This window comes from Chionomys nivalis, chromosome 13 (assembly GCF_950005125.1).
Source record: "Chionomys nivalis chromosome 13, mChiNiv1.1, whole genome shotgun sequence".
Classification (NCBI taxonomy): Eukaryota; Metazoa; Chordata; class Mammalia; order Rodentia; family Cricetidae; genus Chionomys; species Chionomys nivalis.
Genome location: NC_080098.1, coordinates 73,135,523 through 73,150,245, shown reverse-complemented (window position 1 = coordinate 73,150,245; position 14,723 = coordinate 73,135,523). Strand labels below are relative to the sequence as shown.

Sequence of the window (14,723 nt, the reverse complement as noted above, 5' to 3'; positions counted from 1 at the left end):
GTTAGAACTTCTAAAATATTTTATCAAAATTAGTACTATAATTTAAAAAGTAATATCAGAATACATTCTTTAAAAAGAAATTAGAGCATTTTAGATAAGTCTAAAGTTCCCCTTCACCTCAGCCTGGACCTTTTTCTACTTCTTGTAGTTAGCTGTTAGGATGAGTTTTGTGTGTCTGTAGGAGGGTGAAACGAGATCTAAATGGCTCACCCAGTTGCCTGGGTGCAGTGAGGTCAGGAAATTAGAGATGATGTAGTGTGTCCGTAACACTGCTGAGGTGTTACTTACCGAGAGGGTCTCATTTCCCCTTTAAAGGACATGCCAGCACTGTGGGCAGGCGGTGGTCAGTGCTGACCTTGTGCAGGCCTTGGTGTGTCTTAGCACAGTCTACTCTAAGCGCTCATTTTACTCAGAGGTCACAGCGCAGTCAGTGCTCAGCAATCCTGTGAGAGCTGATTGGGAGTTTAAGCCCTGGTTGCAGATCATGTACTCGAAACTACTGTGTTTTTCTGCATATAGAAGATCAGCCCAACACTGGACATGTCATTGTGACTCTAGAAGCTTGGGGACAGCCAGGTGCCTTCTGTAGAGTCTGTCATTTGTCGCTGCCAGCACACAGTGTAGCATACCTAAGAATTCAGGAATCAGTCCATGAGGAGGTCAGGACACAGAACTAAGAATCACACGAGGTGCCCAGCAGCGTTCTTTGAAAGGAGAGGGCATGGAAGATGTGAGACTAGTCCTGGTCTGCGGCTTATTCATCCCTTTATTTATCCCTTTGATAGAACCTAGGGAAAATAACAGCTAGTCTAGACCATTAAAGAATGGGAATGAAAACTAAGAAGAAATCAGCTGAAATTAGTTAAAGAAGAAAGAAGTGTTTGATAAATAGGAGAAAGGAAGTGGGTTAAAGGGGCTGAGGTGGGACAGGGCATCACTGGGTAGGAGGAGGTGGGTGCTCTCAAAAGTCAGTTACAGCTTGGTGCTGTGTGTTCCTTCAGTGACCCAACACTTGTGATTGAATAAATTGATAAAGTTGCAAGCAAAATGAAGCAGAAGTTGTAGTATTAATGTCAGAGAAATTTAATGGTTTAAAAAGAAAACCAGAATACCAAGAGACAGGTGTGTTGTCAGAGGCTTCTCAGAAACGAAATAATCACACAGAAATTATATTATTTGCAATATTGTTTGGCCAATAGCTTAAGCATATTTTTAGCTAGCTCTTATATTCTTTCTTTCTTTCTTTTTTTTTTTTTTTTTTTTTTTTTTTTTTTTTTTGAGACAGGGCTTCTCTGTAGCTTTAGAGCCTGTCCTGGAACTAGCTCTTGTAGACCAGACTTAGCTCGTGTATTCTAAACTAACCCATCTCCATTAATCTGCGCATCACCATGAGGTCGTGGCCTACCAGGAAAGTTCCAGTGGGCTCCAGTGGAAGCATCTGTCTCCTGTCTTCTGCATGACTTCTCACTGACTTGCCTTCTTTCTCCCAGAATTCAGTTTAGTTTTACCACCTAGCTCTATTCTGCTCTGTCACAGGCCAAAGCTGCTTCTTTATTCATTAACCAATAAAAGCAACACATACAGAAGGACCTTGCACGCTGCAGGTGCAGCTCTCAAGCTGCAGCCCTTAAGGGGCCATAGACCTTTATGGAGTAAAGTGATCATGGAGACCACAGAAAGAAAACAAAGCTCCAATAATTACTTTTACTAAAGATCACTGTTATTAAAATAGAATTTGACACAGCAAGAATTACAACATAAGAAAGAATGTAAAGATTGTGAACAGTGTAGCCAAACTTGGCTTTGGAATTTTGAGGATCCATTTTTGAGGACTGTTTGAGGATGTACTTCAGCGTCTGAGAGTAATGTTTAAGAAAGAGAAAAGCATTAGAGATGAGAAATGATGGAACTCATGCAGGTCCAGCCAAGAACAAGACGATAAAAGCTGATGAAGCTCTAGAAAGTCGGCCTTCCCTTCCAGAGCCTGAAGTTAAAGAGCAATATATGCCTCATTATAAAGTGGAGTATAGTCTTAAACATGTAAGAAACCATGAGGGCATGAGGGGGAACACGCTGCCTTCTTCTGTCAGAAAGATGAAATAAAGACAAACATGGTAAACTAAAAATGTTGGGCTTCAAATATGAGACAAACATATTTCATATAAGGTTGCATTTTTGGCAAAGACATGAGGAAGCATTTGAACTGGACCCTGGAAGCATCTTGGGGCGTACATGTCTTGGCTTTCCAGGAAGTGACACCCACAGAATCTTAGCCAGGAAGTGCAACTGCTTTTCAGTTCCGACTGTCTGCATAAAGAGGCACAGGAGGCTCATGAAACAGCAGGGAACCTTGCATCTTATTACTGGGAAACTTACTGATGTAAGAAGATAGCTGCAGTTTTTAGTGTGATATGACTATTGTTAGAAATCAAGAGAAAAGTGATTAAGGTAAAGAATATATCAGCTCTTGGAAATCATATGATAGTTATTCTTAAATATCTTTTTAAAAAAGAAGAGATTTGAATTTGATGCTAGAAATTATTTAGAACTATCTGTCAAGCAGAATAAACTACCAGCTATATGAAGCTATTAAAATTAAATATTTGAGTTCTCCTGTAGAACCAGACTCATTGCTAGTATTTAATCAATGCCCCATTATATAATACATTTTATTTTAGGAGAAGACTGGCTATCAGAGACTTAGCATAACTAAACCAGTATTAACTTGTAAACCGAAATGGTTACATTCTTTTAAATAAGAAATAACTGAAAGTAAGTATTGAGTGTAAGGAACTGGAGGACATAAATCAAAGGAAAGGAAGACAGTTAATGAAAACAAATGATAGATATTTAGACCAAAATAAAGCAAAATATAGAAGTCAATGTTTAGATGAAAGGAGGTGTGTGTGTGTTATGCATGGTATATGTGGTGTGTGTGGTGTGGTATGTGTGCATGTTGTATGTATGGTGTGTGGTGTGCGTCTGGTGTGTGTGTGTGTGTATGATGTGTGTGGTGTGTTTATGTGTGGTGTGTATCTGGTGTGGTATGTGTGTGGTATGTATATGTGTGGTGTTTGTGTATGTATGGTATGATGTGTGTGTATGTGTGGTATGTATGATATGTGTGGTGTGTGTGTGTGGTGTGTATGATGTGGTATGGTATGTATGGTGTGGTTGTGTGTATGGGATACGTATGTGTGTGTGGTGTGTATGGTGTGTGTGGTGTGTGTGGTGTGTGTGGTGTGGTATGTGTGTGTATGGTGTGTGTATGTGTGGTGTGTATGTGTGGTGTGTATGTGGTGTATGTATGGGTGTGTGATGTGTGTATGGTGTAGTGTGTGTATGTGTGGTGTGTGTTTGGTGTGTATGAGGCGTGTGAGTTTGGTATGTTTGGTGTGTATGTGGTGTGTGTGTGTGTGTATGTGGTGTTTGCTATGTGCTTGGTATGTGTGGTGTGTGTGTTTGGTGTGTGTGGGTGCAGAGGTTGGAGGAGGATGTTACCATGCCCTATCTGTCTCTGCTTTATTTGCTTGAGACAGGATTCTTACTGAACCTGGAGCTAGGCTGACCAACAGTAAGCCCCAGGGATCCTCTCTGTGTCCTATTTAGTGCTGGGATTATAGGCATACGTATAACCACACCCAGCTTTTCACATGTGTTCTGGGGATTTGAACTCAGGTCTTCATGCTTGTATAAAAAAGTGCACTTTGCGGGCGGTGGTGGCGCACGCCTTTAATCCCAGCACTCGGGAGGCAGAGGAAAGCATATCTCTGTGAGTTTGAGACCAGCCTGGTCTACAAGAGCTAGTTCCAGGACAGGCTCCAAAACCACAGAGAAACCCTGTCTCGAAGAAAAAAAAATGCACTTTGCCACCGAGCCATCTAACTAGTCCCCCAAAGTAGATTTATGATTTTAAAATTGAATGTGATTGAGTGTCTTGCCTGCATGTATGTGTGTTAGGTACTGCTGGTTGGTAGAGGACCATCTCCGGGACCTAGAGTTAGAGATAGTTGTGAGTGACCGTGTGTTGGGACTCAAACCTGGGTCCTGGAGAGGAGCGATCAGTGCTCTCATCTGAGCTGTCTGTTCAGCCTCCCGAGGTGGAAATTTAGACAGGCTGTGAACTCTTGAAAGCTGAGAGCTAAGCATAGTGTGCATGCCTGCATCTCAGCCCCTGGGAGGTGGAGAGTAGAAGAATCATGAGTTCAAGGCCAGCTTCAGCTGTGTAGTGAATTTAAACCACCTTGGGCACCTGCTTCAAAACAACAAAACAAAAAAAAAAAAATGAGAAAAAAAGAATACATTAGGTTTTTAACCCTGTAAAACTAAATTATACTTTTGTTGTTTATTTTAGCAAATGGTGAAAAAATCAAATGGTTTTAAGTTTTCTTTTCTGAACCTAGTGTGATCTCCACACTTATTTTTAAAAGAGCCAAGTTAAGGGGCTGGAGAGCTGGCTTATGGCTGAGAGTGCAAGCTGCTTTTGCAGAGACTGCTGTTCGATTGCCAGCATCTGTGCCGGGAGGCTCACAACTGACTGTGACTTCAGCTCCAGGGAACCCTACCCCTCCATCCTGTGTGGTTACCTGCACTCAAATGCACATAAGCATAATTTTTAAAATAATAAATCTAAGAAATAAGAAACCTAAGAATCTAGGTGCAGGATTCCAAATAATAGCTGGTATAACAACTTATTGCCAAAAGAATAGCAATTTGTCAGAACTAGGACAGCCCACAGTAAGAAGCCTCCAGCATACAGTGTGCCCATCAGGGGTGTGAGAAGCAGCCACGGTGTTCTGTTGTGGGTAATGAGAGGCCCAGAGTAAAATGATCCTGACTTTTAAACGCAGTAATAGTTTTTGTGAAATATGTGAATTGTGGCGTTAAAAGCACTTGACATCTAGGGCAGGTGGTTGGGAGAGTATACTGACCATTATCTGCCTAAGACCAGCAGTGTTGGGCACACAGACGTTATTCACTGTAGCTTGGATTATACAGAATAGAACTGAGAAATTTGACCAATATTGGATCAAGTAGTATGTAACATTTTGATTAAAATTAAGAGAAAACAATTGTTTATTCTTACCAGTATATTCACCGTCAACATTTGAGGTTGTGATCTCCTGAAATGCAATGAAAATAGAAAATAACAGTAACTTCCATATGAGGGGCTAGGTGGATAAGGAGCTCGCAGTAGAATGTTATTCCTTCGGAGATCCAGGAGGCAGCATCGCTGCTGTGGGCTGGTGTGTGTCAGGCAACACACTTTGAAGGTGAGCAACAAATAGCTTTGAAAGAGCCAGTTGGAAAGGGAGAGGAAAAAACTTATAAAATGCAAATACATTTAGTGAAATATTCCTGCACCAGGAAAGTAATTATGTACTGAAAGTAGAATTTAAAGTCAAACTTGATCTCAGTAAAAGCTGTCAGTATTTCTAAAATTAACACGTGAATTTAATTCAATTCCAGTTTAAAAGTCTACTGTATCAGGTTAGGGAATGAAATGAGGTGATTTTATGTTTTTTTTTTTTTTGTGGGGGGGGCGAGAAGGGGAAGATAAGATCTCACTGTGTAGGCTGCGATGAGACACCATGACCAAAAACAACTTGGGAAGGAAGGGTTTATTCAGCTCACACTTCCACATCATTGTTCATCACCAAAGGAAGCCAGAACAGGAACTCAAATGGCAGAAACCTGGAGGCTGGAGCTGATGCTGCCTACTAGGCTAGCTTGCTCTCCATGGCTTGCTCAGGCTCAGCCTGCTTTCTTATGGAACCTAGGACCACCAAGCCCAGGGCTGACATCACCTACCATGTACTGGGCCCTCACATGTCAATCACTAATTAAGAAAATGCCCTACAGCTTGATCTTAATTGAGGTTCCCTTCTGTCAGATGATTCTAGCTTGTATCAAATTGAAATAAAGCGAGCCAGGATACCACCCTATGTTAACACTCAAGTGGAGAGAGAGTGACAGCAAACACAGATTGTTCGGCCTTTCTCACGGCGTATGAGACACTGTGGAGAGTTAGAGGAGTGATACTCATCTGTGTGTGTGTGTTGTTTGGGCTGCTGCCTCAGCCAGGCTAGCTGGATGAGCCTCTCCCTGTCCTCTAAGAGCACTGCATTACAGACGTGTGCTGCTGCCTCCACCTTCTTATATGTGGGTTCTGGGGCCTGGAACACAGCCTCATACTTGGGTGATGAGTTTTACCTTCAGGGCCATCTCCCTAGATTCTCACATCTTTATGTATGGCTGTTTTACTTTCTTCAAGGAGTACATTATCTTTAATCGATCGAATACATACAATTTAACAGAAAAATGGTAGCCATTCACTCTGAAGTTATTCCATTTTAGTTAAAATTTAAAAGGGGTTATTATTGGTAAATTATAATTGAAGAACTCTCAGATTTCTTTAATACATCTTAAAATAATGACACGCACTGTACCTCAGCTTTCCTGGATTTTTGGTGCTTTCTAGAAATACAAGATTCATTTTTACATCAACAGTTCTGAAAAAAATATTTTCTTCCCTTTCCTCTTCTTTCAAAGGTATGCAGCCACTTATGTATTCAGTTCAGGAAGCTCTAAACGCCAGACCATGGTGGATTCGGATGGGGACTGACATTTGTTACTACAAGTAAGTATTCTTACAGAAGTTTATCGAAAACAGTGAAAACAGGCTTAGTATGTTTGCTGGCTAGTTTTATATCAACTCGACAGAAGCTAGAGTCACTGGAAAAGAGGGAGCCTCAATCGAGAAAACGCTTCCACTAGACTGGGCTGTAGGCAGACTGTAGTATGTTTTCTTAGTTAGTGATTTGGTGTGGGAGGCCCAGCCCGCTGTGGGTAGTATCATTGCTCTGGTCTCCAGGCTTCTGTCCTGATGTCCTTCCATGATGAACCGTGATGTGGAAGCGCAAGCCAAATAAGCCCCCCCCCCCCCACCTCTCTTTCTCTTTCTGTGACAGGGTTTCTGTGTAGTTTTGGAGCCTGTCCTGGAATTCACTCTGTAGACCAGGCTGTCCATGAACTCATGGAGATCCATCTGTCTCTGCCTCCCGAGTGCTGGGATTAAAGGCATGTGCCACCACTACCCAGTGGTCATGTTTTATTTCACACAGCAATGGTAGCCATAATTTTTGTTAACTCTGGGAATTTCATACAATATATTTTTTAATTCTAGTCAACCCCCACTCTTTCTTCTCAACTCCACTCCTGCCTCCCTAACACCCCAACTTGATCTCTTTCTTTTTTCCCTCTTCTTCCTCTTTTAAAATAACTCATGGAGGCCAGTTTGTGCTGCCCATATACCTGTGTGTGTGGGCATCCACTGGGGGAATGGTGGACCTGCCAGGGGTCACACCCTTAAAGAGAACTGACTCTCTCCCCTTCAGAAGCCGTCAGCTGTCCATGGCTCCCTGGCCAGCCTGGACACCTGTTAACCGTGTGCAGGTACCCTCAGCTGCTGTGGATTCCTGAGCACAGCAGCCCTGTCATGTCCAGTGGTCACTGTTTGAGACGGGTCCTCCCAGACATTAGACTGCGAATGTTGTTCTTCCTTCTCCTCTGAAGTGGTCCCTGAGCCTGTGTGGGAGGGTGGGTGGTGTGTATGATACAGATGTCCTGTTTGTGACTGTAGCTTTGCTGCTAAACAACCTAAACTCCGTAGAGTCCTTGCTTCCCATTTTACTCTAATGTTCCAGGTAACCTCCACTCTGTATATTTAATGCTTATTTTATTTACTATGACAATATATGACTCCTGCATAGTTGTCAGCAGTTCTTTGCATCATTTATCACTTAGTCTGGTTTCCTCGTGACCCCTTCATCCCGAAGTGCTTGTGCTGGACGCCTGAGGGCACTTGGTGCTCCTTTATGTGCATCCGTGTTTGGAAAGCTAGAAGGTATGGCTTGCTGTCTCACCGCTGGAAAGGGCGATTTTGTAAGTCAGTCACACCTTCCCTTGGCAGAAGGACAGCTTGCTGCTGTCTTTTCAGAGGTGTTTTAGTAATGCATACAGACTTTCAGATTAAACTCTTAAAATTTAAACTACACAAGTGTCTGACTCACAGTTCTGATCACAGCCTTGCACGTTCACAGCGTGGATTCGGCCTTCTCCTCTTTCTTTACTAATAGAATACCCTCTTCATGCTCGTAAGGATCCCCTCTACCGTTTAACTAGAGCCCACTGGATGTTCCACGTGAGATTCTGCTTTCCCTGTGGTTTTCTGTTGGAACATGAATGCTAAACAGTAGGGGACGTGCTCAGGTTTGAAAAACTCTGCATCCAAACTAACCATTTAACATTCTAGTTTTTAATGATCATTTCCCATCAGTCACACAGAGTTTTATATGCTCATAATTTTGGCCTTGGTGTTTTATCTCTGTTAGATGCTGGCTTCTGTCCTGTTAGTTTTGAGTTTTCCATAAGTGGATTTTGACTTTAATGTAGTCCTTAACAGCGCAGATATCTCATCCTTCTTAGCTTTATCAGAAGATGATGGCTTCTAGAATTTACACAGATTTAACAGCTGCTGCCGTCCCTTTGGAAAAACCCAGGTCTTGCCGGGCGATGGTGGCACACACCTTTAATCCCAGTACTTGGGAGGTAGAGGCAGGCAGATCTCCATGAGTTCGAAGCCAGCCTGGTCTACAAGAGCTAGTTCCAGGACAGGCACCAAAAACTACAGAGAAACCCTGTCCTGAAAATCAAATCAATCAATAGATAGATAGATAGATAGATAGATAGATAGATAGATAGATAGATAGAAAAATCCAGGTTTTAAGTGCTGTTACTTTCTGGGAAAGAAACAGGCTTCCTCTCAGTAAGGTTCTATACACCCTGTTTGTTAGCAAAATAAGTGGCAAATAAATGAGGAGCAGACACAAAGGAAATGTGTACCCTAATCTCCACTTTGCAGTGCTTGTAGTGTTTTTAATGACAGCTCAATAGAAAGGTGCTCCTGGACCACCCTTTCTGTTCTTAATGTTGGAGTAAAAGAGGGGACCTAGGCATTGGTGGGCAAGGTTTTGGAAGACCTGCTCAGGCTATTAAATGTTAAAACATCCATATTTCTTTACATTTCAAATCCTTTCATATGCAAAGTGTGTGACCATAGCATGATTAAGTTTTTCTGTATAAGGGATGATAACAGGCATTTTCATTTTCATTTTTGCTTTTTCTCTGGCTGTTTTGGGGTCAAATTGGAATTCAGCCCATTTTAGCATACAATGCTAAACTATTTTTTATGTTGTATGTGTTGTTGGGGTTGCTTTCCAGAAGCCTGCATTCAGTCAGGATTGGACACTGTTATGTCAGCTATAAATAGAACAAAGTTCTCTTCTGTCAACTGTTGTAATATGAGTGGCAGGGCTGCTTCCCACCGCCACCCGGCTAGCTTTACCCGAAATAATTACACGGAAACTGTATTCTTTTAATCACTGCCTGGCCCATTAGTTCCAGCCTCTTATTGGCTAGCTCTTACATATTGATCTAACCCATTTCTAATATTCTGTGTAGCACCACGAGCTGGCTTACCAGGAAAGATCTTAACCTGCGTCTGTCTGGAGTGGGAGAATCATGGCGACTCCTGACTCGGCTTCTTTCTCCCAGCATTCTCTTCTGTTTACTCCACCCACCTAAGGTTTGGCCTATCAAATGGGCTAAGGCAGTTTTCTTTATTAGTTAACCAATGAAAGCAACAGATAAAATACAAGAACCACCCCCATCATTTCCCCTTTTTCTGTTTAAACAAAAAAGAAAGGCTTTCACTTTAACATAGTAAGATTACATATAGCAAAACAGTTATCAAGCAAGAATTACAGTTACAATATTTATATCTATTTTATCTCTTATCATAACTAAGGAAAACTATAACTATCTATCCATTCTTCAACTCCATCAAAGACTCCAGAAGGATATAATATTACCTGAGTAAACAAGAAATCCAAAACTCTAGAAATGACAGAAACATTTCGCTGCCTGGACAGTCACCCAAAGTTCTTTTGTACCGTTGGGGCATCCATCTTCGGCCTACAGGCCCATAGTTTTCAGCAGACATTTCCATGAAGCAGGAAATTCCAAAGACAGTTCAGTCACTTTTTGCTGTGTCCTGTAGAATGTCTCGCAGACTCTTTCATGAATCAGGAACCCCGAAAGACCATCTCACCTTTAGGCAAGTTCAGCAGTCCTTTTTCTGCGGGTTTTTTGTGTCCAGTTTATGCAACAGTCCAGCCATGAGCAGTTTCATGTCCAAATGGCTATCAAACTCCATAAGGAGCCTCTTCGCTGCCCATCTTCCTCTTGAAGTAGCTGGTGCTGCCAGAAGCAGACGTGTCTCATTGTCATGAAAAGCCCTAAATTATAAAAACATTTAAAATGCCATATTCTGTAGTCTTTGAAAGATATGAAGAATGCCTATCTAACTGAAATATATCTCTATATATCTAGAAAATCTAACTAACATGACTACAAGCTTGACTATTATTGATGATTGTCCATTAACAACCTATATTTCCTAATTATACATTACATTTTAAATGAACTATACAATCACAATACAGTAATCAAGATCAGAAATACATATACATATAACAAAATTGACCTTAAAATCCATACCAATGCAAATTATTCATATCTATATCATATCCCCCTTTAAATGTAAAAGAACATTTATAAACAATATTTGGGAACATGGGCGCAGTTTTTTCTCTCCAAACTGCTTCCTGCTGAATGGGGGCGCTGTATTCAGATCTTTCATGGTATAACCTGTGTGTCAGGGTCATCTCAGTCGGCAGTTGAGTGAAGTAATTTTCTGAAGGTGTTCACAGCAACCTTTCAGGAGGGCGTGGTCTATCATACCATATTGGGATAGACGCAATCCATAGAGTCTCATCCTCTGTGAAAACAAAAGAAGACCCTCTCCAAAGCATCATATCCTTGGACCCATATTCTGAAATCATAATACCCTTATATCCATTCTGGTTTAGCTTGGCAGCCCATGTAATGAAATGTCTCTCTGCATTTAGCTCCTTTACAGTCAAAAATTTTAAAGAAAACACAATAATACAAAGAATCCAGACTCTCTGTGAATTTTCCATTTTTACGTGGCTTAATTTTTCTTTATTTCTTTTAATCTACAACTACCTGTACTCTGTCTCTTTAAAGACTTTACCTTTTTTTTTAAGACATTAACTTTGTTCTTTATATATATTTTTTTCTCTCTCTCAAGCCTACGTACATTCATCCAACAGTGTCTGAATCAGTTCTATTGTGAATCTAATTTTTTTACTATCCAGGAGCACTTTGTTTTGCGCTTTTAAATCGCTAAGCACTTAAGAATCTAAGCTGTGACATTCCTAGGTCAAAAACAGGTACTGCCTGCTTGCCCCGCCCAGTCCAACATGGCGGAGCCGCTCGTGCCTCTGATCCTTGCACATTGCACCAGTAGCATGGTGGAGCTGTTTGTGCCTCTGAGCCGCAGCACAAAATGACTTCCTTTTAGGCACACAGTGAGTCTAGTTGCCATCAAACAAATCGTAGCACTTTACTCCAAATGCTCCATTCAAAAGCTCTGTCTCCTGCAGGAGCCAGACAGAGATCGCGATGGCGGCACAGCCCAGAAAGCCGGCATTTTAAAACAGCCAGTTTTTTCCTGTTGCTGAGTCAGGACAATTTCTTTGCCGCACGCAACCCACAAACAGCAAAAAGCTGTCTTAAATTTTCTCTGTGTCCTTTTTAAGCCCTCTCAGGTTTTACGTGGAGTTCATTAGCACGTTGGGTGCCACTCTGTTGAAGATGAGTGGCGGGGCTGCGTCCCCGGCACCCGGCCGCCCGCATGGCTAGCTTATGCCCCGAAATAATTACACGGAAACTATATTCTTTTAATCACTGCCTGGCCCATTAGTTCCAGCCTCTTATTGGCTAGCTCTTACATATTGATCTAACCCATTTCTAATATTCTGTGTAGCACCACGAGCTGGCTTACCAGGAAAGATCTTAACCTGCGTCTGTCTGGAGTGGGAGAATCATGGTGACTCCTGACTCGGCTTCTTTCTCCCAGCATTCTCTTCTGTTTACTCCACCCATGGGCTAAGGCAGTTTTCTTTATTAGTTAACCAATGAAAGCAACAGATAAAATACAAGAACCACCCCCATCAGTCAACATGTGTGTATGTTTGTTTATAGCCTGTGACTTCCATGGGACTACGTATGATGGCATAAATGCCTCTTCAGTTAGCTGTCACCTCAGGGAAGAAACAACTGCCAGGCTCCTTCTTGGACCTGTTTTGTGTGTTCTTTAGCTCTTAGTGCTTGCCATTGTCTGTGTACTGAAGACACAGAGACGGAGTTAATGAGGAGCAGTGTGAATATGTAAGTGTGGGAATAAATGACCTGTAAGCCCTGTTTTTCCAAGAATTTTAGAACTTTAGAAATTAAGTTGATAGTGTATCCTTAAATACCAATGTCAGCAAAACTTAAAAACTTTAAAGCTTATAACAGCCATGGACAGGGTGATATCCCACGTGTGCACTGCCCACTTTAAACTTATAACAGCCACGGACAGGGTGGCACCCCACGTGTGCACTGCCCACTTTAAACTTATGACAGCCACGGACAGGGTGGTACCCCACGTGTGCACTGCCCACTTTAAAGCTAATAACAGCCATGGACAGGGTGGTACCCCACGTGTCCACTGCCCACTTTGAACATTTACCATCATGTTGTCAGTTTTGTTTGTGTATTTCATAACCACCTGCTTCCAAGTTGATTTATGTAAGTTCCTTCCTATTTATTTATTTACATTGTGGGCTGAGTTTTGGAGGGTGGGTGTACCTGCTTGAGTGTAGAGGCCGAAGGACAGCTTTTGGGATTTGATTCTTTCTTCTAAGACATGTTTCTGGGCACTGAATTTGTGTCATCAGTTCTGACATCAAGTACCGTTCTCCACTGAGCAATCGTGTGGGCCCCCATGCTGAATTTTTAAAGCAATTGTCAAATACACATATTTTGTCCAGAAATACTTACCACTAAAACACAAAGATCCCTTAAGACCATCTAACCACCTTGCCATTATCATACATAAGAAAAGTCCTTAATGTCATCTAGCCAGTGTTCACATTCTTCCAGGGGCTATGTAAATGCTGCTTGTTGCTTCCCCCATTAGATTTGATGTTTCAAGTATAAAAGGCTGGAAAGTGATGTATTTCTACGACTGCTAGCAGGGAAGAGCAGTCATTGGAAAATACCCTTCAGAATGTTCCGTGTTAAAATTATCTGAGGATGCTGCTGACTGCCCCTGCTCATCACACATCACTCAGTGTGGGTAGTGTGTTTCTTTATCAGTGTGCTCGCCCTTCTCTCCCAGCGCCCTGTTAAACTGGCTCATTTGTCATATAGGAGTTTGGTGTTTGTCTTGCTGATTGCACCTTTGCTATTAATAAGTATATCTTACTGATTTCTTGTACATTGTCAGTTAGATATAAAAGCTTAACTTTAGGTTTATTTTTGGCAAGAGCACTGCAGCCGTGATGCTGCCAATTTCCCTTACACCACATTAGGAAGGATTAGGAAGCAGCATCTTTCCTGGCTATGTCCCTGTGGTAATCTCAACACTAACTATGGTGAAGTGCTAGTACCGTGTACCGTGAACGCAGTCCTCAGCCCGTTGTCTGATGGAGGGAGGGAGCTGCCTTTGATGAGCAGTGTCGAGATCTAACCGCATGAGATCTGAAGAACAAGCTGGAAATTACTGGACGGCATGGACTGGACGGCCTGCTCAGGGTGGCCTCCAAAGGCTCAGATGTGTGAACATGCGCTCTGTAGTTGATGGAGCTGTTAGGGAAGGGTCAGGAGGTGTGGCCTTGTTGGAGGAGATGTGTCACTGGGGGGAGGCTTTGAAGTTTCCAAAGCCCCCAATATCCCCCGTGTGTTCTTTCCTGCCTCGTGCTTATGGGTCAAGGCATTAATGCTGAGCTACTCTTCAGTGACTGCCTGCCTGCTACTGTGCTCCCTGCTATGATGGTCACAGTGAGGTGAACGCTAACCTGAAACTGTAACCCCAGTAAATGCCTCTTCCATAAGGTGCCCTGGCCATGGTGCTTATCAAGGCAGTAGAAGAGTAATATCTGTGGAATAAAGCAGTTACCACTGGGGATTTTCTCTTTCTCTTTGAAATTCCACTTAATAAAATTAGCAAAGGAGAATCAGAACATCTATGCCTTATGCTTTTTAATTGCAGAAATCACTTCTCAAGAAGTTCAGTTGCTGCAGGTGGACAGAAGGGAAAGTCTTACTATACAATTACATTTACTGTGAACTTCCCACATAAAGATGATGTCTGCTATTTTGCCTATCACTATCCATATACATATTCAACTCTGCAGGTGAGAGATGCTGATTGTAAACTTTCGAATATCACTCTGTATTGTGGGTAAGTATCGGACAGTTGGAGATAAGTTGCTTTTGGTTGAATAAATAATCAGAGCAGGGGAAGGCTCGGGCTCAGCAAACATTACAGGTGGAAATGAGACGATGCAATGACTATGAAAGCCTGGGGCTGGCGGAGCTAGGCCGCTCACTGCACAAGCGCGAGGTCCCAGCTTTAGGTCTGTAGCTCCCACACAGGAAAAAGCTTTGTGTAGTGAGCTCCTGAACCCCAGCGCTGGGAGCAAAAGCAGCAGGGTCCTGGGTTCTTGGCTCTGGTCTAGTCAGAGACCTTA

At 42.3% G+C, this 14,723-nt stretch overlaps 1 protein-coding gene across 7 annotated transcripts in view; it reads left to right on the top strand.

Moving 5' to 3' along the window:
* Agtpbp1 (ATP/GTP binding carboxypeptidase 1) overlaps window positions 1–14,723 on the top strand; it is a 126,574-nt gene that overhangs the window by 91,327 nt on the left and 20,524 nt on the right. For all 7 annotated transcript variants that reach the window (XM_057787280.1, XM_057787285.1, XM_057787286.1 and 4 more), the window contains 2 exons: window positions 6,553–6,640; window positions 14,243–14,387. In XM_057787280.1, the coding sequence (XP_057643263.1) occupies window positions 6,553–6,640; window positions 14,243–14,387 (233 nt within the window). The remainder of the gene's footprint in view (window positions 1–6,552; window positions 6,641–14,242; window positions 14,388–14,723) is intronic.